This window comes from Triturus cristatus, chromosome 2_1, assembly GCF_964204655.1.
Source record: "Triturus cristatus chromosome 2_1, aTriCri1.1, whole genome shotgun sequence".
NCBI lineage: Eukaryota > Metazoa > Chordata > Amphibia > Caudata > Salamandridae > Triturus > Triturus cristatus.
This window is the reverse complement of record NC_140581.1, coordinates 1,183,967,975-1,183,981,436: the sequence shown is the minus strand read 5'-3', so window position 1 is coordinate 1,183,981,436 and position 13,462 is coordinate 1,183,967,975. Positions and strand designations below refer to the sequence as shown.

Sequence of the window (13,462 nt, the reverse complement as noted above, 5' to 3'; positions counted from 1 at the left end):
AGAGAAAGCTCGAGAGAGAGGACATCATAGTCCACACACTGGGCTGGGAGAGGCCTCAAATGGCCGTGAGCGCTCCAGCGCCCCCCGGTGTCCGGGAGCCCTCGGCCTCCCTCTGCACTGGGTACTTCCCCAACCCAGCAGCTTCTCTCGGTGACAATGCTTCCTGTGTCATTTGCTTGGAGAACTTCACAGATCCGCTGACCATAGAGTGTGGGCACACCTTCTGCTTCTCATGCCTCACCCGTTACATGAAGCAGCAGGATTTACCCATCTCATGCCCAAGGTGCCGGCACAGGTTCGACCAGAGGAGCAGGCCTAACAAGGAGCTCTCAGCCATTGCGCAGGCCTTTCGGCAGATCAGAATGGAGGCCTCAGCAAGGCCGCAGATGAGTTTTTGTGAAGGCCACTGTCAAATAAAGAAGACAAGTGTGTGTCCGATGTGCTGGGAGCCCCAAAATCATAAACGTTACACTGGGGGATCTGAAGAGGAAGGTGGCAAAGAATACAAGGTACAGTAAGTATGTCATCACTTAGTCAACACATGTTGAAGTAGTCAATGCAAGCAAGATAATAGTACAAGTACACAGTCTTGGGTTCTTGAATTCTTTCCTATGTGCTTAGGTAATGAGGAGCCCTCTGCCACCAGGCCCCCGTAGAGCCCTCCGCATAGGCCATCCATGTGCCACAACCCACTAACTGTGCCCTGAAGCTGCCCCTGTGAGCGCGCTCGTGCCTAGCGCAGGCCCTCTGTCCACAGGCCCTTGAAGAGCCCTCTGCTACCAGGCCCCCGTAGAGCCCTCCGCATAGGCCATCCAAGTGCCACAACCCACTAACTGTGCCCTAAAGCTGCCCCTGTGGGCACGCTCGTGCCTAGTGAAGGCCCTCTGCCACCAGGCCCCTGGAGAGCCCTCGTCGAGCCGCGCGTCGTACTGCCTTCCAGATGGAGACTTCCATAAAGCACAAATTATTAAATGCCAGTCCCCGGTAGAAAGATTGTAATGAAAAATTTTGCACTTTCATCAAAGCGACGGATAATTCTGCTTTCTGTGATCTCGACCCTCCGGTGTTGGGGGCGGAGGAAGGGACTGCACTGCACAGCATTTTAAGTGCAGTGAAAAGGCTTGTTTACTTTTATGCACAAAGAAAATCAGTGCCGGAGGTCTTGAGGGAGAACATGGCGGCCAGCGCGTAGCCGGTCGTGGAGGCACCGCCAGAGCGCTTAGGGTTTTCTAGTAATAACCATGGGTATGTGAGCTTAATTCGGTTGGACTGAATAGGAGTAGATTCCCTTGTCTTTTTGCTTCCCCGTTCTTCAAATTACCTGCGCGGTTCGGGACCACTCGGCATTGAGAGTAGTGCGGGCGAAGAACAGGTAGAGCGGGCCCGAGCATAGCACTGCTCGGCGTCAGTGTGGAGGTGGAGTCGGGACGGCCGCGGGGAAGGGCGGCCCTGGAGCTCCGTAGAGGAAGAGGTGTGGCAGCCAGAATCCCCTTCTGGGGGAGAGGAGGTCGCGGAGCCAGCGGGCTGGAAGGTCTGCCCAAGAGCTGTGCACCGGGCGGGTGTTTCGAGCAGGTTGATCTCCATAAGGGAGAGTCATGCGAGGACCAGACTCCTGAGCCTCCTCCAAGGAATACAACGTTGGCCTCCAGTCCCAGTTTCATTGGGTCCTCAGCCTAGCGGTAAGGTGAAATCGCCCCCCTCGATATGCACTTAGAAATTTGAAAAGAGGCAAAGGTGTTAAAGGAGGCAAGGGAGGGATACGAAAGGCAGTAAAAATTCCCAGGAGGGAGGGGGAGGTGGAGGGCGCAGCAGTCGTAGCTAGCAAGATAAAGGGAAGAAAGCTTGCAGATCAGAAGCCCAGGAAATTAAGGTTATCCCCTCCCTTAAGACGTACTTTAAGGTTGTGCCCCAAACGCTTTTCTTAGCAGAGAGCAGGATGGAGGGGGGTAAATGGATCACAGAGAGAGTGATATCCACTGATAAAACAATTGAGGCTATTGATTGGAGCGTTAACACCTCTCCTAATAGGTTTAAAATTTTGTCCGGGCCTTCTGCCGAAGGAACTATAAGTACATCGGCTATCCAGGAAGGGTCACAGCAGCGTACAATTTTAGTAGCCCCGGGTCAGGAACTGGTCACCCCAGGGGGCTCGGGGTGTGAGGATCTACTGCTGAGTGGTCTGTTAAAAGCCCTTACAGTTGAGATTAGGTCAAGATTCGAGACATCAAAAGGGAATCAGAGGGAAATACGACATGCCTGCGATACCTTGGAGAGAAAGATGGATGACCTTAGTAGCAGAACTATTGGAGGGCGAAGTGAAGGAGCTCAGGGAGAAAGTCAGCATTAACTCAGCTGAGATCATAAAGTTAAAATCCTCAGAGTCTGAGTACTTAGATAGACTTGAAAGGTTGGAAAATTTCCAAAGGAGAAACATAAAAATCTTGCAAGTCCCCGAAGGTAGGAAGGGAGAAGCTATCACAACCTACGTAGTACGCATGATAAAGAAAGAACTGCAATTAGAAGAATCTGAAGAGGAGATAAGTAAGGACATTCAGCGTGTGCATAGAGATCCATTTAGGTTGAACACGAACAGGACAAAGCCTAGAAAAATTCTTAATTTCTTAACCTTCTCATTAAAGGAGAAGATACTCTCAAAAGCACTGAGCCTGAAATCTGTAGAAGTGGAGGGGGTGAAATACGAATTTCGATCGGCTGTTTCTGCTGCCACTTCAAACAGGCAATGGGAGGTTGGAAAAAGGATGGACCAACTGAAACGTCTGGGCGCAGTAGTCCAGCTGAGATTCCCTGTGTACTTAAAAGTGATGATAAATAATAAAATGCTGATCTTTCACTCCGGTGAGAAAGTAGATGAGTTCTTGAAAGACTTTCAAGCGAACTAAAAGTAATCTAATTTTCTAACGCTTCTTTTAAGCCCGCCTATTTCTGCTAATTTGTCCAAGTAGGTAAAAAAAATAAAATAAAGAGTAGTGTAGGGAAGCATGAAAAGATGTTTAGGGAGAACGGAAAGGAAAAAGAGAAAATGAAAAAAATGGTGATGAAATAATAATAATAATAATAAGTTGGAAAAAATTTAAGAAAAAGGTATAAAAATAACTGAGAATGCGAGCTGTAATACGCAAAAAGGTTTCTCTCTATCAAAAAAACATACTCTCTCTTTTTCCAGTTTTTTCCTTAGGTCCAACAGAGGGAGGGAAAGACATTTTTTTTAAAAAGGGGAAGCTCAAAGATTTTTTCTTTCTTTTTTTACATCAGTTGGTTATGCGCTCTGGGGGGAATCCATATGGCCCATTGGTCATGGGAAAGCTGGGGGGGGGGTGTTCTCTAGGGGGGGGAGGGTGCACAGGGTGGGGAGCAGAGGGAAAAAATCAAAAAAATGTTTCCTCTAAAGTCTCTTTTAATGTTTTCAGAATTAAGCTTTTAGCAGTATTCGACGATGGGTAGTAAGAAGGGAGGGACAATAAATGTACTGTCCTGGAACCTAAATGGCTTACGGGTCAGAAGTTCAAGGGCGAAAATACTTCAGTATTTGAAGGACTCTCCAGCCCATATTATTATAGCCCAGGAAACTCATTTAACTGAGAAGGAGGCAGTAGAGCTCTTCAAGACTACGAAATGGGTAGCACACTTCGAATGCACAGCCCAAGCAGCAGTGACTAAGGGGAGGTACTCAAGGGAGGACTACAAGTGAGCCTGGACTCCTTTACATCCAATAAAGCGGGCAGATGGGTAGTAGCCAAAGTCAAGATCTTGGCTAGGCCATTTACGTTAGCGGGTTACTATGGGCCAAATCACGATGAAGTGGTTCCCTTACAGGATCTGTTAGCCGAGCTTTTAAACTCATCGGATCCAAATATTCTGGCTGGTGATTTTAATGTTGTGTTGAATAACGCACTGGATAGGTCCACACACAGTAGAGCTCAGACTAATCCTAACATGCTTAGGTTAATTAAACAAATGATGGAACAAGAGGGTCTGCTGGACATATGGAGACGAAAAGCAGGGGATCAAAAAGCTTTACATTCTTTAATAAGAAGTATAGGCACCAGTCCATGATCGACTATTTTTTGGTAGACTATAAATTAAAGGAGAAAGTACAGCAGGTTGAACATATGGAAGTCCACTTGTCAGACCACTCAGCGATAATGCTCACACTGGAGATTAGTAAGGCTGGTGCTCAGTAAAGATGGACCCTTGACCTTACAATTTTGTTGGAAGAGGAAGTGGTACAAACCCTCAAAAAAGAAACAAAAGATTTCTTCAAACATAATTGGGGATCAGTAGCTCCTGGGGTCGCATGGGATGCCTATAAGGCGTTTCTTAGGGGTAGACTTGGAGCACTAGCAGCAGAGAAATGAAGGAGCTATTACAAAGAAGTGGCAGTACAGGAGGACAAGATTCTGGCATGGAAGATAAAGAAAGAACAACTAAGAAATAGAGTTGAGGAAATTATATACGATCAAATGGGCAGCTTAGTAGGTGACAGCAGAGGAATTAAGCAAGTTTTTCAAAGTAATTTCAGTAGAGTCTATCATGAAGATGTTATGCCATCTAAAGACATTCTTAGTAGGTGGGTAGGACAGGGCATGGGAAACCCATTGACAAAAGAAAAAGCAGATCTTCTAAATGGCGAAATAGACGTCCTGGAACTGGGTAATATAATGGCTCAGTTAAAAAAGGGGAAGGCCCCAGGGCCGGATGGCAATCCTCAAGAGGTCTACAAAGTCTTGACGGATACTTTAGCTCCTATTTTAGTCAAGCTTTTTAATGAGCTATTCGTGAAGCATATGGTCCTGCCAGCCTCCTGGAAGGAAGCCACAATTTCACTGATATTGAAGCCTGGAAAATGCCTGCTAAATAGCGACTATAAGATTTACACTAAGATCTTGGCGGATAGATTAAATGGGTTGATGGCTGATTTAATTAACGACGACCAAAAAGGTTTTACCTGGGAAAGGTCTTTGAAAGACCTGACCTTTTCATTGATAGCCACAATAGATCTAGCGTCCACCTATCATCTTCCTTTTGCCTTGGTAGTCTTGGATGCTACCAAGGCTTTTGACCGTGTGAATTGGGTCTATCTGAAAGAAGTCGCTACCTCCCTGAACCTGGGCACAAATTTCTGTAATGCTCATACTGGTCTTTAACAAACTCCTGAAGCCAGGATTCTAGTTGATGGCTCTTTGTCCCAACAAGTTATAATATCCAGAGGAACTAGGCAGGGTTGCCCTCTCGCGCCCTTGCTCTTTAACTTTTATATAGAGCCACTGGCAAGAAAGATCAAAGAGGACCCTGGAATTCTACCGTTCAGTTTCTCTGGCTGGGAAAAAAAACTGGGGCTCTACGCTGACGACATAGTGATCTTTACTACAAACACTCGGACAACTTGGCCTCGTTTGATGGCTCTAACGTCGGACTTTGGAGGAGGGGTCTCAAGTTATGAGGTCAACGGAGATAAGTCCGAAGTTATGTCTTGGAACATCGAGGGGGAATCCGGAAAGGATGAGATCAGGTATCTGGGTGTTATGATATCTCACGATATCAGCAAAATAGCGAAACTCAATTTTGATAAAATCCGAAAGGAGATTATGAAACTTCAGAAATCTTGGTCTCATCTTCAACTATCAATTTTTGGAAGAAGTAACTTAGTCAAAATGGTAATTCTCCCAAAGCTGACATTTCTGTTTGACGCTATCTCTCTGCCGTTCAATACAGATTGGATTAAAAAGCTACAAGGAGACCTGGGCTCGTTTATATGGTCGAGTAAAGGATCAAGGATAGCTTGGAAGAAGCTGCGGAGAAGGGTTGAGAAAGGAGGAATAGCCTTGCCAGATCTACTTTTTTATTCTTGGGCTTTTCTTTTAAAAATGGGAAGTATCTCTTTAACTCTCCAAATCCCTCTATGATAGGAGGCTTGTGGACCACAATTGTGAATCTGGAGCCGGGAGGTAAGGAGGGGTTTATCTTCAAATATGCTGACCCAATTTTTTTTAAAAAGGTCAGGCTGACGATTTTGAGGGGGCTTGCAGAGACATGGTACAAAGTGAGGAGAACCCTAAAAATTCCCTACCATAGTTTTTTAGCCCCCATCTGGGATAGTCCCGGCTCCCCTGAGTGGACAAAAGACAGTCTTGCCAAACCTCTATTAGAGGGGGGACTCATACAATGGGACCAGGTAATATGTGATGGTGAGCTTATCTCCCGGGAGAGTTGTAGTCAACTTACGAACTTTCGCCTATCCAGGTTTAAATATGCGCAAATGCAAAGTTAGTTTGCTGATCCATTAACAAAGATAGGGGAACAAAACAATCTGGAGTTAAAGCAGAAGCAGCAACCGAGTCAGAAGAAGGAATTAGCGACCATTTATTGGTTTCTGGTGGAAATCGAGGATGGAGATTTTACGCTTCCTGTGGAATTGTGGGGAAAATACTTGCCGGAATAATCGTTGGAAAAATACTGGCATGTATCTATGGCTGTGCTTTTTAAATCGGTTAAGCCTGCACATCTGAGGAGAAACCATCTCTTTTCCATCCATAGAGCCTATTGGTCACCTTTGAAGTTGTCCAAGTTTGGGAGAAGAGGTGAAGTCCCCTGTCCGAAATGTGGGAACACGAAGGCTGATGGCGTCCACATGTTTTTAGAATGTATAAAATTGCAAACTTACTCGAGTGAAGTGAGTAGGGCGCTGTCTCAAATGCTTAAGCTGCAGGTCAAGGTAAGCGTTTTGCTTGTTATCTTTAGTCAGTTGGAGCCTGAAGTAAAATCTACTAAGGGTCAGGCAAGGCTTATCTTTTACATTGCATTGCTGGTACGTAGGGAGATATGTAAGTTATGGGTGTCCCCACTCTCTCCAAGTTTGGACAATTTGTTGGTCTCGATTAAATATACAGCCTCCATAGATAGGATGAGTTCTAGAGATGTTAATTTTTGGCTTCCCTTTATTAAATGGTGCTATACTCTAAATGATAATAGTTAGACTTTCAGTGGTCCGATGATTATGCCTTATTAGCCTCATCAGGCATCCGGGTCTTGGTACGTGTGGTTTTGTTCTGCCAGTTGGATAGTGAGAGGGAGATAGCAGACAAATACACAGGAGGGTGGAGGGAGTTTGAGACCAAGGGCCATCAGAAATCTCGACCTCCCCCCCTACGCGCACCTACCCGTACTGCCAAACAGCATAAGAGAGCAGAGGCATCTAGGTGCCCATCCAGATATGCAAATGGAAGAACGTCATTGTTTTTTCTCTCCTCTATAGAGGCTTATGAGGACAAAAGAAAAAAAAAAAAGAAAATCAGCGCCTCTGTTTGAAGTACTTTGAAAATTGAACCATCAGTAGTACGTGTGCGCCCACAGGTGCATCACCTGCAGTGAAGCATAGCAATGATGATGTCATTATAAAGCGCCTACTGCCAAGGACCTGCAGCTTTGAAGCGCACTGGCTCGTTGGTTTTTATTTTGATTACCACAGTTACGTGTTACATAAGTTAGCTGTCCAGAACGGCTTATAGTCTGAATAGGACCTAAATGATCCATTGCTAGTACATTCTACTATGCGAGCACCCTAGCAGCAGGCGTTGAACCCACTGGACTATCCTTAGTTGGTGGGTTGGTAGAAGCCTACTCGAACTATCAAGGTTCTCTTATTTTGTCGCTTTTTATGCATAGCAAACGATTTGTATTTTGGCAAGCGTTACTTTGTGCTTGAGGCCACACTAATGGAACAATATGCATTATGTAAATGACTTCTAGCATAAATAATTGGGAGGCGGGGAATCCTTTTATATTTGCTCTCTCAACTAAAAAAGCATTTTCAAAGCCAATAGGTTTTACCTACGCGAGAGCTATTGGCTTTGCCAGTGTCTTTTAGCCATGTTGTGCAGCAGCGTGGAATGGAGAAGAGGGGCATATAGTGGTGTGGCGTGGCGTGGAGTTGAGTAGAGTGGATTGACGTGGAGTACAGTGGTGTATAATGGCGTGTCATAGAGAAGAGTCAAGTGGTGTGGCGTGGCATAAAGTTGAGTTGAGTGAAATGCGGTAGACTAGAGTGGCGTAGAGTGGAGCAGAATATAGTGAGTGGCGTGTCGTAGATTATAGTGGAGTGTCAGAGTGCAGTGGCGTAGAGTAGGGCGGTGCAGAGTAAACTAGAGTGGCACTGACGTAGAGTGCAGTGTTGTGGCATAGAGTGCAATGGCCTTAGAAAAGACTATTGAAGTTAGAAGAGAGAAATTTAAAAACGAAATAAAGTATCATGAACAGTGCTTATTTAGTTATTTAATGTTTAATGTGTTTTATTGTTTAATGTTGAATACAAGTTATTTTATATCTAATGCATTAATTCTTCTATCCTGGATGACAGGGAGAGAGAGTGATGGTGGTAAAAGGGAGCGGGCGGCATTTTTCAATTCTCTCCTAGGGCGGCAAAACACCTAGAAACGGCCCTGATGCCTGGGGGGTCCATGGGACCTCCTTTCTAAACCCCAGAGAGCTACCTTTAGAAGGCGCACTGAAAGGCATGTTTGCCTCTGCACTAACTTCCATAATACGAGCAGGTGAAGAGACAGAGTGACTCCCTCTTTTGCATAGGGCATCATGATAGCGCTGGCACTACATGTGCACCAGCGCTATAAGTATTACAGAAGGGGGCGCACAAGTATCTGTGACCCCTTCTGTAATACCAAAACATCCTGGGGCACAAAAATCAGGCACACATGCCCGCTGTACCACCCGGACATTTTCTGTAATGCAGTCCCAGATGGGCTATGGGTGATAAGCAGCCAAGCCACCTGACATTTCCCTAAAAAACTGTTAATGTTAATGAACTAGTTGGTAATATAGTTTTGATAGCTGTTGCCAGAAAGGAAAGGGTGGGAATATGTCTGTGGTCAGCGTGGTTTTTTAAGATGTTTTTAAAGAAGGAAAATTACTTTTACTAGGACAAGTAATTAATTTGGAATTGAATCCTCAATGCAGTACATGCTCAAGGTTTCAAAGGCTGATTTTATCACAACAGTAATGATTGTATTAGCTAGGTCCTGGGTAGCTGGACATTTGAGAGATGCAATGTTCTTTTTTAACAAGCCTAATTTTAGAGGGAGTGTAATTATTCCAACTTGATGTAAATTTGCAAGCTGAAGCCTGAGATATCAGTCATGAGTATGTAATTGATATTGTTTTGCCTGAATGGCATATGTCGCCAGCTTACAATTTTAACAAATCCTATGAATGCTTTAATCAATGGGATCACTATGAAATGAACTGGATTTAAGGTGTGTGTTTGGAATGTTACCCAAATGTATTACTTGGGTTTTTAAGCTGGTCACATATTATAACATTTACAATAATTTGGCACAATATTTACTGTATCAATATTTAAAAGAAAAATGACTGTTTGTTGATTCCAATATGTCTGCGTTAATATTCTGAGTCAAAACTAACGTAGGTATTTATGAAGTACCTCAATATCCATTGGCAATTCTTGTCCAAACATAACCGTCTTCAAAGCTTCCACCACTGTTGCCTGATCTCTGTATACAGGCACTACATTATAATGGAAGCTAAGTTCATCGATTGGCAAATTATATTTCCGAGCATGATTCTGAAGAGTGCCTGAAAAATATTAATATACAGTAGATATATTAAGTTTATAACATACAATGTATATGAGTAGATACTAATGACAAATGTTCACCATACATTCGGATTGTTTACTTATTCATTCTACCAATTCATTCAAATACAATTTAAATGGATTTGGTTTAAAAACTCAGTCACCTCATTTTTCCACCCTTAAATGGAAGGCTTGAAAATAACAAAGCAGAAATGGGGAGTTTCTCCCAGGTGATGACATGACCATCCATAAGCTACCTTTTATATTGCACCACTTGTCATCTTACAATAGCTTTGAAGCCCTGAATCATACAAAATGTGGACAAATATACAAACAGTACAATAGCGGTTTGGCCTCACTTCCAACATTCTTCCATCATGGATCATGTGACACGTTTTAGGCAAAAGCTTTCCTAAAAGTTTGGCTTTGAGAAGTTGTCTGCATTTTCTGAATCAGAGGTAGTTACTTGGTTATTTGTGAGATTAGTGTATACAATATTAAATAATATTGTGTCTCAAGTATCGTTTACAAAAATATCATCTCATTGGATGTAGATTTTTTATTATTAACATCAGTGAGGGATTATTTTTGGAATTAATATTAAGGTTGCAGTATTTATGTCAAGGGATATTTTGACTTTGATATTCTGGTACCACAATTAGGGTCAGCTTTAACCTGGAGAACCATGGGATTCCATAGTTTTTGACCCATCACATCCAAAGGTCGCCATCTATGTTTCTGGCATTTGATGAGGTGTTGCGGAATCAGGTATGAGAATGCTGACTACAAGTTCCCAACAGGATTATCATATAGGGGCACTTTTTTGAGTCTTAATTCTAGTAGGTCACATGAATGGTGCACAGTAACTTGAGTTTAAGCCTTGTACAGAATCGGATAAAATCGAGCACTTTCAGAGCCAATTTACTTGTTCAAATGTATGTACACTTAAACACATTTTGGCTAATTTGGGAGTCTCTGGGTTCTGTGTGTCAGATTCTTTTATAGGCTTGTTTATATCAGATTGCACTAGTGTTTCTGACCCAAATATGAGACATTTTGTGAGTTCAATCTGGTGAGCGGTTTGCAGGAGATTTTGAAAAGTAAGTAAAGATGCAGTTGGGGGCCTCCTTATATGGAGCTGAACTATGGGGAACTGCAGATGTTGAGTCTTTTGTGCAAGAAGAAAATCGGCATATGAGAAGCCTAAATATTCTTGCAACAAGCCCTCTACTGCACCGATTGCAGCTAGACTATGGGCGAAGGCGTATTAATGATATGGTAGCCTTGAAACCTCTATTGTATTGGCGGAGAATATGGACAGTCCCGAAACTCTCAGTAAGGCTAAAGGTAGTCAGGGATCGCCTGTGAAAGATTGGGCTGAGAAATCTTTGGTCGACACCAATTTCGAAGTAGGTCTTGAAAAAAATGCCTTTTATTAGCATGCTGAATTAAATACTCTAAGGTCCATTAAGGAGGGCTCTCCTACTGCCTACTTTGTAGAGTTTAAAGCCAAGCATCATTTTGAGCCATTTTATGATGAGATTGAGCCATTCCACGCTAGGACTTCATTAAATTTCGCACAGAGACGCTACTGACAAGTGCTTTTACTGCAACATGGAAGAGTGGAAACCCTATTACTGTTAAAACATATCCATTTTGTCCTGGAGGAGCAGAAATGGCTGAACATCTTGTTTTATTTTGCCAAATCTACTACGATTATAGGAGGAAGTGGATACTGCCACTCTTTCGGGGTGAGAGAACACAAGATTGTATACAGAATACTTGGAAGTGATTCTGGACAGTGTATTGTCTTCGCTTATTTGAGATATTTAATGTGCACTTGGAGGTTAAGACAGAGAAAGATGCTAACCTGGAGCCTGTTTTTTTACCTGCATATATTCTAATGTTTAAACTATTTATGTGCATTTGTCGTTGGCCTGTTTTTATTCTTTTAATTAAGATTCTTTTGTAATATTTTTATGTATTTTAAACATGTTCTTTTATGGCCTCCACCGAAATAAAGTTGTTTTGACTTTGTCTTTGAAGTTGATCCCCTTAACTATAGGATTGACTTGAAAGGTAAATTAGGTCTGAGCAGAAGATACTGCCCAGGATGATTGCTTTCTGAGTGGTTGGGATGCGTTCCTTATACTCGAAGTTGCACGAAAAGGTAGAGAGGCAGCATCTTGTTCTTTTAAGCATAGGAGTTCCCTTTTAGCTTAGTTTAGGCAAAGGAAGCTTACTCTTATCCAGTGTTGTATCGTCATTGGTGGTGTTACGGTGACTCTATGGATTGTCCTGATGGATGTCAGTTTGTGTAGAGTCTAAGTACATCTGCAAGTGAATCTTGTACCGATCACATAACCGAGACAAGTTCCATGAAGTAATTACAAAGAAGTAAGGAAATGAGGGAACCTTGGGAATGTATACACATGGATCCACAGAGATTCATGAGAGGAGGATTATGAAGGACACATTTGTACTGAGTAAGGCTACAGTAAATTAAATGTCTCATTAGAAAGTTAACATATTTCTCCAACCTCTCTTTCTAGACAGCAGCATGTCATGATCATCAACGTCATAGGGTGCCCAGTTGAAAAAGAATGAAAGCTGCTTGCAGACCTTCCCCAAGTGTGATGAGGTACCCTTCTCCTTTGCCAACAGAGCAGAATTCAATCCTCTTGCAGGTCGGAAACCTGACTGCTGGTCATGAAATAGTTGTTTTTATGATATTCTACTTTTACATCACTGGTAGTACATCAAGAGCAACTACATCACAGACCTCACAAGAGGAGATTTTTTATTGTAAGTAAGTTTTGATACACTTACATTAGGAATCTTTACATCACAGGTAAGTATTACTAAGTATTAAAAAAATCTTTCATTATACTCAGCCTTTAGCGAAAAATATATATAGATATGTACCACATAAAAACACACAATTAAATTGCAGTTAGTTACAAAACAAAACCTAAAAATTACAAACATTCACCAGCTATATTTCGGTATACACACCCTTGTCATGCACTGCTTATGACCTCGCACATGAAATCATTCATGACATTTAAATGATACCATTGATTACATCACTTATGACATTTTACATAATATGATTGATAATATCACTGATTGACACTGATTATTCACAGAACCATTTTGAGTTGTGACATTAGTGAAGATGTCATTTGTGATGTCATCAATGACATCATGTGTGATGCCATATATAGTGCAAGGGATAAGGCAAGTAATGGTTTTGTGCCACAAACAGGAACTTGCAAATTTCAGTGGTCTGACACGTCTGAACTATAATTCAGTTTCTAATTGTGCTTTTTCAGTGAATTTTCCAGAGGTTTTTTTCATCATACACTTAAATTCCAATCCCTGCAGCGTGTGGCCTTTATCTGAGCACAGGAGGGGACACCCACCCCCCCAGTATTCATGACCTATGGTCATGAAAAGTGGAGGGAGGGGGAGGCAAGGCCCTGAGTCTATACTGCAGCGTGGAGCCAATCCCTGCAGTGCACAGCCTCTAGTCGTGCACAGGGAGGGTTGGCCACACCGACCAACTGCGAGCCGGCAACCCAGAGTGCACATCAGTGTCAGTATTTCTTCAGTTTTATGTTTTTTGTTTTAACTTCCTCAAAAAAAACTCTTTAAATGGTTTTCTTTACAATATATAACTGGACCTTTTTAATTTTTAGTATCTTTAATTGCAACTTTTTCTTGCTTCGTTAATTTGTCACCAGATGTTTAGAACTTTGAGTAACTTTTTTTTTAATATAATGAAATTACTAAGTGAGGCTGTCAAATAACTTGTGATAGTTTTTGAGGTCACTG

At 42.6% G+C, this 13,462-nt stretch overlaps 1 protein-coding gene across 2 annotated transcripts in view; it reads right to left on the bottom strand.

The window, feature by feature from the left end:
• The window catches only part of DNAH6 (dynein axonemal heavy chain 6), a 2,458,578-nt gene that overhangs the window by 22,237 nt on the left and 2,422,879 nt on the right, over nt 1–13,462 (bottom strand). For both annotated transcript variants that reach the window (XM_085636629.1, XM_085636630.1), the window contains one exon: nt 9,473–9,624. In XM_085636629.1, coding sequence (XP_085492755.1) covers nt 9,473–9,624 — 152 coding nt within the window. The remainder of the gene's footprint in view (nt 1–9,472; nt 9,625–13,462) is intronic.